Source organism: Theobroma cacao, chromosome 3 (assembly GCF_053813885.1).
Source record: "Theobroma cacao isolate CCN51 chromosome 3, ASM5381388v1, whole genome shotgun sequence".
Lineage (NCBI taxonomy): Eukaryota > Viridiplantae > Streptophyta > Magnoliopsida > Malvales > Malvaceae > Theobroma > Theobroma cacao.
Genome location: NC_142641.1, coordinates 40,223,909 through 40,236,287, shown reverse-complemented (window position 1 = coordinate 40,236,287; position 12,379 = coordinate 40,223,909). Strand labels below are relative to the sequence as shown.

At 37.9% G+C, this 12,379-nt stretch overlaps 2 protein-coding genes across 2 annotated transcripts; both read right to left on the bottom strand.

Moving 5' to 3' along the window:
* Positions 1-438: 438 nt before the first annotated feature.
* LOC18605749 (B3 domain-containing protein At2g24670-like) lies at positions 439-912 on the bottom strand. Its single transcript, XM_007038957.3, has one exon. It carries the CDS (start codon positions 910-912, stop codon positions 439-441), a length of 474 nt encoding a protein of 157 aa, XP_007039019.3.
* A 2,359-nt stretch (positions 913-3,271) lies between these two features.
* LOC18605748 (LOW protein: zinc finger CCCH domain protein) lies at positions 3,272-11,414 on the bottom strand. The gene is made up of 6 exons (XM_088804438.1): positions 11,043-11,414; positions 10,400-10,959; positions 6,757-7,738; positions 5,114-6,494; positions 4,939-5,022; positions 3,272-4,048 (listed from the first exon to the last, which is right to left on the bottom strand). The coding sequence occupies exons 2-6, from the start codon at positions 10,923-10,925 to the stop codon at positions 3,398-3,400; spliced, it is 3,624 nt and encodes a 1,207-aa protein (XP_088660564.1). The 5' UTR covers positions 10,926-10,959; positions 11,043-11,414; the 3' UTR covers positions 3,272-3,397.
* Between the last annotated feature and the right edge of the window lie 965 nt (positions 11,415-12,379).

Genomic DNA, 12,379 nt, shown 5'->3' with positions numbered 1-12,379 from the left:
GAGGCAGGGAATGTCCGCTGGTGGTTTCTTGTAACCAGTTTGTGTTTAAGAAAGATAGGTCTGACTTGTAGGCTTGGTTCTTCTTATGGTTGTACAAAGGAATTCCCTTCCTGGATGATGAATGAAATTTATTTTTTTTTCAAAAAAAATAATGTCAGGTGTGATGTAGCATGCAAAATACTTGCAATCAGGGAAAGTCTTAAGAATCTGGAAAAATCTCGATAGAATGTTATTTCGAATTGTTAATAGGATATTAATTGCAATAATTCTAAGAGTTGCTGAAAGAATTTAAAAGATTAACTGCATTAAACAATAAAACTTCATGAAAATCCTAAAGAAATGGAAACTACTTTGCGCTCGCGGCTTCTTCTCCAGCCTTTTCTGCCATTACCTTATTCTTTCACCATCACTTTTGCTACAGCCTGCACCTGAACCATCTTAACAGCTTATCCTTCTACAACCACCATGTCCCTCTTCTTGATGACTTGAACTTGCACCGTTTTCATTGCTCTTGCTATGCCTAACCCATTCTTCGCTTCCTTTCTGGACATCATCAACCTTTACAAGTGCAAAGCAAAGACGGGATTCAACTCGAAAAGACCACAACTGCACCACATCATCAATCTCGAGTTGATTATTCCTAACAACCGAATTCCACATTGTGGTCAGAACATACATTGAACTTTTTACCATATTCCACCTCCTAAAGTTCAGGGTAGTCTCCTCCAGGGATGGTTCTAACAAGCGCACTTGCATATCCTTTTTGTCATCCAAATCTTCTGCCTCTTTTTTGTAGAGAAATTCATGACCTCGGATTTGGGAGGATGGTATGGAGAAGCGACTGGCTCCAGGGTTTACGTCAGAGAAAAAGATGGGCTTTTGTATCACCAAAAGCCAATCCGAACCACCCATGTTGCTAACGATATGCTTTTTGAAGTTTTCAGGCAAGTCTGGCGGTGGATTAGGATAACTTGGTATGCCAATCTTGCTTCTCTTCAATTTCAGCCCTCCCTCTTCTTCTTTGTTGCTTTTAAATTTACTTCTGAGACCAACATTCTTGTTTAACTTTCCCAGCTTGAAATTTGTAGTCTCCTTTTTTATTAGACTCTCTAGTTTGAGTGCATTGTTTCGAAAGTACTTCAACTTGAAGACAAAGCCCTGTGTTTTCTTTTCTTCAACTTGTTTGACCTCTGAACTTTTCTTTTTCAATTTTTCTTGATCAATTTTTGTTACTTTTAATAAGTAATCAAATCGATTCCAATTAGAATCAAACTCAAAATCTTTAAAATCTTTAAGATAAAGTAAATTCATATCTTTTTTTTTATATAAAAATTAAATAAATTTTTTAAGTAAAACAAGAGAGAAATATTTGATTTTTTGTTGTAGAGTTGTTTACTTGCAATAAAAACTAAAAGAAATATTTGATTCTTCTTTGTGGAGGTTTTTACTTGAGGTGAAAGCTACTAAAATCTAGGGCTGGATATGAATAAGAGAAACATGGATGGGCTTTGTTGATTTAACAGCTGAAGAGCAACTATTATGATGGGCCTTTGACGCGAGAATGGGTCAAAGAATTTTTATTCAGGGGATAAGTTTTCAACAGCCTCTGAGGCATCCTCAGCTTCTAAAATCGCCCGTTGGGACTTGGGACTCACCTCTTCCGCCTCATTGCCATTCAAAACTGATTTAGGCACCGCTGGGCTCCTGTCACCAAATCAGTCTTGGGGCACTTCTGATTTCTCTGGACAAAGGCTATCCATATGATCTGGCAATTCCCCACTTTGAATTGAAACTGGCTGTTCCACTTTCTCCTGAGAAGCAGCAGTTGGAACAGCTTCTTCTTCTTCGGCATCTCTGCATCCAGCATTTCAGCGTCAGAAATCTTCTACAACAAGATCAGAACTTTGCTCCTTACCCATCTCCCGATTGGACGCTGAAATAAATTTCAACATTCCACCTTTGACATTTGGCACAGCATCCATTTGTAGACTCTGCTTCTTGCAGAGGAGCATGGCTTTCTGCAAGTCAGAAAACAAATTCCAACGCACCATCATTAGTTTAATTTCAGAGGTTCAAATTACTATTTCATACTTTGTGCAAGTACTAAATTGTTCGATATGGAAGAAGAAAAAAGTCTTAACATTTCAGCTGGGTAGAGCTGAACAGTATCAATTTCTCAAAACTAGAAGAAATATTAGAAATTACAACAGATCTGTGCTCCCTACAGTGAAAAAAGCCCGGAAAGAGAGCATTCCCCGGATCAAGTTTCTACTAAAGTTCTCTTTCTTCAATTTCTCCTGGTCAACTCAAGAAGATACAAGTTCGGACCAAACTCAAAACCCTTTAAATCTTTAATACAAAATAACTTCGTTTTTTTTTTTTTTTTTTATGAAACTGAGCAAGTTTTTCAGTAGAAAGAGGGAGAAATATTTAATTCCTTCTTGTGAAGTTGTTTCCTTGTAATTTAAAGCTATAAAAAATATTTTATTTCTTATTGTAGATTGGTTTACTTGTAATAAAAACTAATAAAATTTAAAGATTAGATATGAATAAGAGGAAAACTGCTTCCTGTACACGTAATACTTTGATCGCACTGTATAATAAATTTTCTTTCAGTTGAGAATGCTGATTTTCAATGTATTCACGTTTAATAGATTAATAGATTCAGGAAGCTGTTCTCTTTGTTTTATATTAGATGCAGTTGATTTCCACTTGAGACATTATAAAAACAGAATTTAAATTGTCAAATTATAATTTTTCTTAAGTCAAAAGAACAAGTTAATGGAGTCGTAAATAGGTCAGAAGCAATAGCTTGATGGCATTGCCAGTCGCAATTATAGATAACCTTCAGAAGTAGCCGACCTTGAGCATACGGCGAACACAGCATCAAACTTCCAGACAATCAGCTTCCTGATGAGGTAAGAAGAAATTCGTAGAAAGCAATGCGTTTGTAAGAGCATCATGCTTACAAAAATACATTCCTTGTCAAATGAATACCCATCATGAGTATGACTAGGAAAAACACCTTCACTTACCTCACACCAGAAGTAAAATCCTAGTGCGACCGCACTTTAGCAAAGAGAATGCAAACTTGTAAAAGATTAATAAAATGCAGAGCAGCATACTTCATCCATCTGAATCCGAAACCCAAAGGATGACATTGAACTAAACCAGAGATGATTCACAGAACACCTTCAAATGTTGATGCATCAAAATAGAAAGTGGAAAAGAAGCATATGATGAAGATCAAGAACCATGATGCTAGGATGCCTAATCCAGGAAACCCAATGGCATATCTCATTTTATTTCCTTAATAAGATAGGCAACAAAAACAGAAAAAGAAAAAAAAAATAAATTAACAAAAAGCACATTAAAGAACATGGATATAGAAATTGTCTCAATGTGTACTTTCAGGAGAATGATGTATCCGACTTAAAATTACGAACTCAGACTCATTCGACCCAGGAATCAAATCCCCAGATACCTTAGGAGAACCATCTGACAAAAATAATGAACCACTAATTGCATCATCAAAAACCTGTCTTTCCTTCCCACAATAGACAGAATTATCACCTTCAGTTTTATTTATCTCATTTGAATTTTCAACATCAGTGGACAAAACAACAGCCTCTGATGCATTGTCAGCTTCTAAACTTTCCATCTCTTCTGCCTCAATGCCATTCAAAACTGGTTTAAGCACCTCTGGGCTCCTGTGACCTAAATCAGTGTTGGGAAGTTCTGATTTTTCTGGAGAAAGGCTATCCATATGATCTGGCAGCTCCCCACTTTGAATTGAAACTGGCTGCTCCTTATTCTCCTGAGCAGCAGTTGGAACAGCTTCTTCCTTCTGCTGATCTGAATTCGGAATTGCCACATCCAGCATTTCTGCATCAGAAATCAAAGCTTGCTCCTCTGTATCTTCTACAACATGATCAGAACTTTGCTCCTTTTCCTGATTGGACGCTGAAATAAATTTCAACATTCCACCATTGTCATTCAGCATAGCACCCATTTGTAGCCTCTGCTTCTTGTAGAGGTCCATGGCTTTCTGCAAGTAAGAAAACAAATTCCAAGAGACCATCATCAGTTTAATTTCAGAAGTTCAAATTACTATTTCATACATTGTGCAAGTAGAAATTTACTATATTCATTTTGAAAGAAGAAAACAGTCTTAACATTTCAGCTGGGCGGAGCTGAACAAAATCATTGCTCAAAACTAAAAGAAATATTATAAATTACAAAGGGTCTGTGCTCCAAAATAATGAAAAAAGCCAGGAAAGAAAGCATTCCCCAGATCAAATTTCTACTGAAATCCTAACAAGTCAATCCTATTCCTCTCCCCTTCTTTTTGTAACCATGATCACCAAATTCCAGATGAAGTAACTCCCCTCACCCAGCATTCCCCAGATCAAATTTCTACTGAAATCCTAACAATCATAACCCTAATCCTCTCCCCTTCTTTTTGTAACCATGATCACCAAATTCCAGATGAAGTAACTCCCCTCACCCACCCACCCCACCCCAACCATTCTTCAGAAAAGAAAAGAAAAAAAAAAGAGTGAAAAGAAAAAACAATGGATAGCCAACCACAGTGAAAAATAGGGAAATTGGAGGGTATCCCTCTCTCTCTAAAAGCCCCCAACACAAGAACCTAAAAAAAAAAATAAAAGGAAAAGAAGATATCAAAAGAATGTAACGTGTTATAAGTAGACATCACTTTTCAAAATATTGAGCAACCAACCATACAAGAAGTATTTGTCCCCTTCCCCCCCAAAAATGCACACCATGATTCTAAATATGTAAACGCATAAGCATCCCAGTTCCCACCAAAGAAGTAACAGAAAAGAAAGATTATATATGTAAATGCACATATATGCTCCACCGAAAGGAATACAATACATATGCAGACATGTGACTAGGTTCCTCTCCTATAACTACCTGGAAAACAGAAACATTAGTTGCAGGAATGAGTGGAGGCCTCAGCACAGCAATGGAAGCCTTTTGTACTGCTCGTCCACCATTCTGACAATATATGAGAAACATGAGTTATAAGTCAAAAGATCAGCTAAATTAAATATTAAAAAAAAAAGTTATATAGAAAAAGGTTCTCTACCTTCAAATCCACAAGCATTGTTACATCTTTAACCAAATCTTTACTTCGCTCCGCATTCAGTAAGCTCATACACTGATCATACAACTCAGAACCAGCAAGTTCAGTTGAAATGTCAAGCTTAGATAAATAAACCTGACAAGAATGAGCACCATCCTTATCACTTGATATTTTGGAAGAATCAGGTGCCTTCTCATGTGGAATCTCAGGTGAAGATCTAGAAGATTCTTTCACCGGGGACACAACATCAGATCTTATTTCAAGGCTTTTCACCTGAACACCGCTATGGCTACTTTCATGTTGAGACCTCTGACGTTCCTGTCCATCATAAACATCATCAGGAGGGGCCTGCACAGGATGATCCTCTTTCTGAGATGTTGAGGGCAGGTCAGCATCACCATTTTGTCCTTTCCACACATCTGAACTAGTATCCCATCCCCGACCATTCATTGGATGCCTATTCTGATCCCACTCAGGTCCCCCATACATGTGTGCTTCATCCCTAAAAACAACATTATTTCCATCCCAACCATGCATATGGGGTGGACCAGAGCCATCCATCATATTCTGCCAGCCCATTGGGCGCAAATGGTTGGAAAACCTTTCAGCATCAGGAATATGAAATGGAATCCCAGAGTGATTAATTTCCATTGCAGGTCTAACGCCAAACAGAGATGGAGATGGAAACTGTGGCATCATTGCTTGATAACCACCATGGGGTGGCCCAGGTTGGAATGGGATGAAGCCATTTGGAACGGGTGATGGCCAGTTTGGGGTGCCCCGCCAAGCATTTGCTTGCCCCCTTCCAACATTTAGATCACCACTCCTCTTGTAACGACCACTGATGTTAATTCTATTATCTTCTTCCAAAGAACCCATGAAAGACGGGCTGCCAATTCCAGCTCTGAAACCAGGTGGCTGCGGAATCAAAGATGAGTTGCCCTGACCAGCTCTATTATAAAAGGCTGAATCCGCTTGAGAGGACTCATCCAAAAGAGGCTTCTCAGGAGGTAAGTCTCGACTTAGTCTATCCTCAGCAGAAGATAATTCTCTGCCACCTATGGAGGCACTGCTCCTCCATGCTGCCTCCTCTATGTCAAGGCTCCGCCTAACACCACTTCTATTCATATATCTACGCTCAAGACTTGTTGAAGAAGGAGATCTTTCCATCATATTCATTGGGGAAGCTTTTGAACTCGAAGACCTCTCAATTGGCAACTCCCCAGAATGGCCCTCATCCAGTCTACTTGATTTCTCCATGGATCTGTACTTAGCGCCTCTCTCAGATGCCCCAGAAAAACTAGTTACCTCTCTCGATGAAGCTGCTCTGGACCTCTGCTCTGTCATTGAGTCTCTATACTTTGAATCTTCCTGTTTCAAATGTCTGTAAAAGAAAATAACCTATATTATACTCTCAATAAAACACTTCAGAGAGTGGTATAATGTCATACCCACAAGAATGAAACATACTTAGAATGCCACAAATAATAAGAAAATTTAGAGATCAGTTTAAATTTCCAAACAATAAATCTGAAATCTAATAGAAACTAACAGCTAAATACCATGTCATTTTTTTAACATTACCATTTAATCCATAGAATAAGAAATCAACAACATTATAGGGGATGTACTAGAGAAACAAATACCTATACTCATCAGTGCTAACATGGGAACTCGGGCTGGGAGAAGTCCTCCTTTTGTTGCTGCCCACAGTAGAATCTACATTAGCTTGGCGTGACTGTGACCTTCCCCTATCAGCATCAAACTCAACTCTGCCACTAGTCAATGATTTGTTTTCAATGTCAGAATAGTGTGCTTTGATACCTCTAGATTTAGTATCAATGCCATCATCTCGATCATCAGGAGATCTCTTCCTTCCCCTGCTATCTTTGTATCTACCACTCCGTTCATCAAGATGTAACCCATTGTGGTCATGATCAACATCTCGACCACGGTCACGATCTCGGTCTCTATCCTTGTCCCGATCACTGTCACGACGTTCACGTTCTCGATCACGATCATGATCTCGGTCCTGATCCCACTCACGATCATGATCACGGTCACGGTCATGATCACGATTGCGGCCACGTTCTCTATAATGGTCACGATCACGATAACGTTCACGCTCTCGATCATGTCCCAAATCCAAGTCACGATCCCGTTCTCGATCTCGATCACGATCACGGTCCCTATCACGTTCACGCTCCCTATCACGATCACGCTCTCTATCATGGTCATGATCACGCTCACGATCACCATCTTGAACCTTGGACTTCTTCTGGCGAACTTCCACAGCATCTTTTTCATCCCTTGCATGCTTCTCACTAGACTTACTATTAGCATGATCTCTAGCTGGTCGCTCATCTTTCAATTTATCATCTCGGTACTTGTCATCGCGGTCCGTGTCTTCTCGATACTTGTCTCTGTATCTCTCATCCTTGTGCTTCTCATCTTTTGTTCTTCCATCCTTGCCAGTTTCATTCCTTAATGATACTTGTCTATCTAGAATGTCTCCATTATCTTCCTGATGCTTATCCCCATCACCAGAATCATCTCTCCTTTTCCTAAGTCGTCTCTCAAGCTGGCTCTCAGATTCAGGACTTAGCAAACGATCCGGTACATCCAACTCTGGTATTACAGATAAAAAATGTAAAGAAGAATTTCAGTATAAACAAGTAATACATAATTAGGATTTCTAACACAACAAAAGTATACATTAAACAAGAAATCGTTAGGCAATAATTACAATTCACTTGATGAAAGTGACAGACTTTTAGTGTTTCAGTACATGAAAATTCAAATAAATAACTAATCACTAGATGTCAATATGAATATTTAATCAACTATTTACATACACAACCTAAAAAGAACTCTTAGAAGTTAAATTTTCATTTCAGCCAACAACTCTTATCATAAAAAATCTACCTCCGAAAATCCCACTTGACAATGAACATATAGTTTATTAATTCTCACAAAAAGAAGAAATGAACCTAGGAAATGCACAGATACGTAACAATATACCAAGCAGAGCACGGACTGCATACAACTATAACAGTAAAAATGTACAGCAATCCAAAGCTTAATAGGAAATTTAAAAGAGAGAAAGAGAGAGAGGAACACAAGCTAAACATTAGAATTCATTAAGCATAGCCAAATAAGACTTACACGGTCTACTAAAAGCTAATAATCACTTTAAATCTTTGTAAATCAGGAAAAAGCAAAAGCATCAAAATCCTGACATGTCTTGACGTAACACTGATATTGGTTGAGACAAAGCATCAAAATCCAGCGTTCTATACAAGTCTGAAACAGAAGTCAGCTCACCATAACGACAAGAAGAACATCTCCAGGCCAAAACAAAAGTGGCTACCATATACTCATCATGAGATGACTTACCAAGACAGCTCACCAGAGATGGAACATTCTTTCATTATCAGCTGAAGATCTAGATGGCGTATTTTTTCCCAAATGTTAATTGATACAGGACTACTAGTAAGAAGTTAGCACCTCCCATCATTATTTATTAACCTTCAAAACCCCCTCCAAATTCCAATAAACCATTTATTTATAATTTCTTATTGAAAGCATTTATTGATAATGACAAACATATTTATCGGAAACACCATCATCAACACAATAAATTTCTTTATTGCCTTCCAAGCCATTCAAGCCTAAACTACTAAGGATATAATCAGGTCCTTGGGATTTATATGTACATAGGAATCATTGCATTCCAATTGCATACTCGGACCACATTAGCTAAACCAATCTCCTAACATAAGTTGGGAAATTAATTTTGTATCACTTAGAAAAAACACATAAATGGATATCTAAATGTGTACCGAGAAGCATGGCAACTTAAAGTTTCACCTGGTAAATTCTACTTACATATACATTAGCCTCTTATCACAAAACAGGAAACATATACGGAAAAATACTCTTAAATTAACATTTTGATGCTAAGAGAAAATTAAATATAGGAAAATCTACTTAAATTTTTTAAATGTTGATACCTTTCAAGCCAATAACCTGAAACAGAACCAGTAAACAGGAAAATACACTCCTGAAGACTACCGAACAATTTCAATTTAATATTGAAGATAAAATTAGAAAAAGATACGTAACCTAATTGCCCTACAAGTGGTCCATATGCCATTGCTCTCTGGTCTCAAAAACACAGTGCATGTCAGTGCACAAAAGAATAACGCATCGAGTTTCATGGTCAGGCATTAGCTGCCTTTTAACAATAATACAGACTGGAGGAAAAACAATACAATGATCACACCTTCAAAAACTAATCTGTAGAAACAATCTTCTCCCATTAATCTCAACTACATCAGGTACCCTTTAAATTCCTCAACCCAACTTCTCATCCCAGAAAACGATAACATATACTTTTATTGTTTGTCTCATGCATCAAACAAAGTGCCTGAATCAGCTACCTCTTAATGCTTAAATTATGTGGTTTGAATTTACACTTACTCATACAACAAATCCCATGTTAATCTCTTAAACATATATAAATAAAATCAACTTAACATCCTTTCTGAGGGTCAAAAATGTTTATTATCATTATAATATAAAACCATGGAAGTATTCCTGAGACATTAATTAAGATTTGCTTTCTTCAGAAATTTATTATATTAAAAGTTAGCATTATTTGCAATTACAAATTACTCTTTCTACTGATTATCATCAGAATGAGTGATCATTATTACAAAGGTAAAAGGATTCCCAAGATCCTTTGAAAATAAGTACAGTCCTATTCAATGACCAAATTATAAGGTGTTTTCCACAGAAATTTTAAGATACTAGCAGAGAAAAAGTCTGACAAACAAAACACAGTAGAACCGCATCCTATCACTCAACAACCATCAGGCCACTTTTTGCACGATCATTAGTTTCATCAGGTGACACTGACAATTGTTACAAGGTGAACTAATGCAATTCCATTGCCGCGGCCAAGTTAGATTCCTATCGTGAGGGTGCAATGCTATAACAAGCAAATGTGAAAAGTAGAGCTTCATCATGAAATCCCAAAAACTCAAAGTACATATACAACTACTAGTTTAAATCACTAAGAATATGTGAGGAAACTCTGCAGCATGAACTTATGTATATACCAGTACATAAATTGAAACCAAATGCACAAGAAAGTCAGTAGTAAAGCTATAAGTTGAATCAGTTTTAAAAAAAAAAAAATAGTTGAATCGGTTTATTAGGAAAAAACAATTAGAATGCACATATATAATTGCAACTATCCAACCAACAAACAATAAGTTACCTTACCAGTTTTCTCAGCAGATTGTTTTACAGTTCGATGTTCTTCACTCTCAATCAACCTATCACCCTTGCTTTCTTTACCTTTCTTCTCTCTCTCCCTTTCCTCCTTTCTACTGGACTCTCGATGCTTCCCCTCACTCTTACTCTTTTTTGCATCATCTCCTTCCACCTCCTCTCGTCTCTTACTCTTTGATTCGCTAGAAGCTTTCGACTTCTTCTCTCCTCTACCATCATCCTCACCGCCATTCCACCTGTCGCTGACTCCATCATCTGCCTTATCCTTGCGCCGCTTTAAGGAACCGTACTCCTCCACATACTCGCCGTTCCCCGAACTCCAGAGGTCTTTACTGGTCTCCTTCGTGTCAAGCTTTCTCTTCTCACAAGATCCCGACTCCTTGGAAACCCTACCACCGCTCTCCTCCTTAGTCTTCTTTTCCTTCTCCTTTAAGCCCGAATCTTTCTCCGAATCTGAGTAGTCCCTAGCATCCCTAGAACTATGCTTGCTTGATTTGTGCCTTGAACTTCGCGGCATCACCGACGCCAACTATGAGAACTCAAAAAAAACCCTGACCGGAAAATGAAAGTAAAATAAAATAAAACAAAAAAGTCTCCGAATAAAAAATGAAACCCTAATCTAAAATCAACATACAATATAAAGAAACCCTAATCTCGAATCTTCAAAGAAGAAAACTATCATCGATTCTCGAAACGGACATGAAAATGATACCGGAAACCCTAATTGCCTAGAATAGGAGTGAAGGCGGTGGAAACCCTAACGGGGAAGGAGAAGAAACGATGGACGGAGAGAATAGATCAGAGGAGTGGAAGCGGGGGCGGTTGGGAGAATGGGATCGAAAATGAGGGAAATTACAAGGGAGGCCAGGGGGAGAGATTTTTGGGGGTTTGAAGAAGGAAGATAGGGGTCGTTTTGGGGTAAATCTGGAAGAACATGTGATTTTGAAGAAAGATGAAAAGAGGTGCGCTTTTGTGTTTAAAGGGCTTATTTTTTTCTTTTCTCTTTCTTTTTGTCCTTTTTTTTTTTGTTTTCTTTTTTTCCGGTTTATTTAATCCGAGTTAATAAGACTTTGGGTAGACTTAGGAATAATTTTGTCCATCTGACGGGATTGCCCCTTGAGACTTACTCGTATTACGGTCTTGTCCTAGCCATGGCTGGGTGCGGTTTTTCCTGTTAAATTAATCTCTAATCATCACATCAATGTAATAATCTGTTTGATTGCGGTTACGTATGGGATCCAATAAAAGAACGACACGTTAGTCACCAATGATCTAGAAATAATTAAGTGTTTTAGATATCACCTGAAGCGACGTGAGCTTGATTCGATCACCGTATGCCAAACTCGGAAGAGAAACAGCTTTTTAGGATCAAAAGAGTCTGATAGGCTGGTACCACCGAACGAGGGCTGCCTGTTCGGTTGATTCGGGTACAGGGGACTAGCCAAAAACCTTGACCTAAAAATATATAAAAAGGTGGGAGAAAGCTTCCAGGCTCCAGTTCCTGTGGTCTGTGTCGCGTTGGTCAGTGGACTGGTCACACCGCCAATCGCTGTGCTGCTTGTACCTTCGCTACTTCCAATTCTTTTTCATTCCTAAAATTTAGGATACATTTGAAGAGTTTTGCTCTATCCTTCACTTTCATTCTCACATTAATTTTCTAAGGTTTGTGATAGTAATCAACGTATTAATATGAGCGAACATGATAATATTCCCACACTATTTGAGGGGTAGAAAGCTAAATAGATCACACACTATTCAGTTTTATCCATTCATTTTGTAGTACTATATAATATATGCCACCTGGGTATCAGTATCACTTACTTGGCATGGTTTCATTAGTAGTACTGTTACTATATTTTATCAATTTTTATATTGATTGCATTAAGTTAAAAGCACAAATCTCGATCCCTAAGTATACATCATTACCTAACATAGTATTGCCTGTGACCAGAAAAATTAAAACCAGAGGAA

Coding starts and splice junctions, on each gene's coding strand:
- LOC18605748 (XM_088804438.1), bottom strand. CDS start 10,925: ATGCCGCGAAGTTCAAGGCACAAATCAAGCAAGCATAGTTCTAGGGAT. Junction 7,739..10,399: donor ACAATCTGCTGAGAAAACTG/GTAAGGTAACTT, acceptor CTGTAATACCAG/AGTTGGATGTACCGGATCGT. Junction 5,023..5,113: donor CAATGCTTGTGGATTTGAAG/GTAGAGAACCTT, acceptor ATATATTGTCAG/AATGGTGGACGAGCAGTACA.
- LOC18605749 (XM_007038957.3), bottom strand. CDS start 912: ATGGGTGGTTCGGATTGGCTTTTGGTGATACAAAAGCCCATCTTTTTC.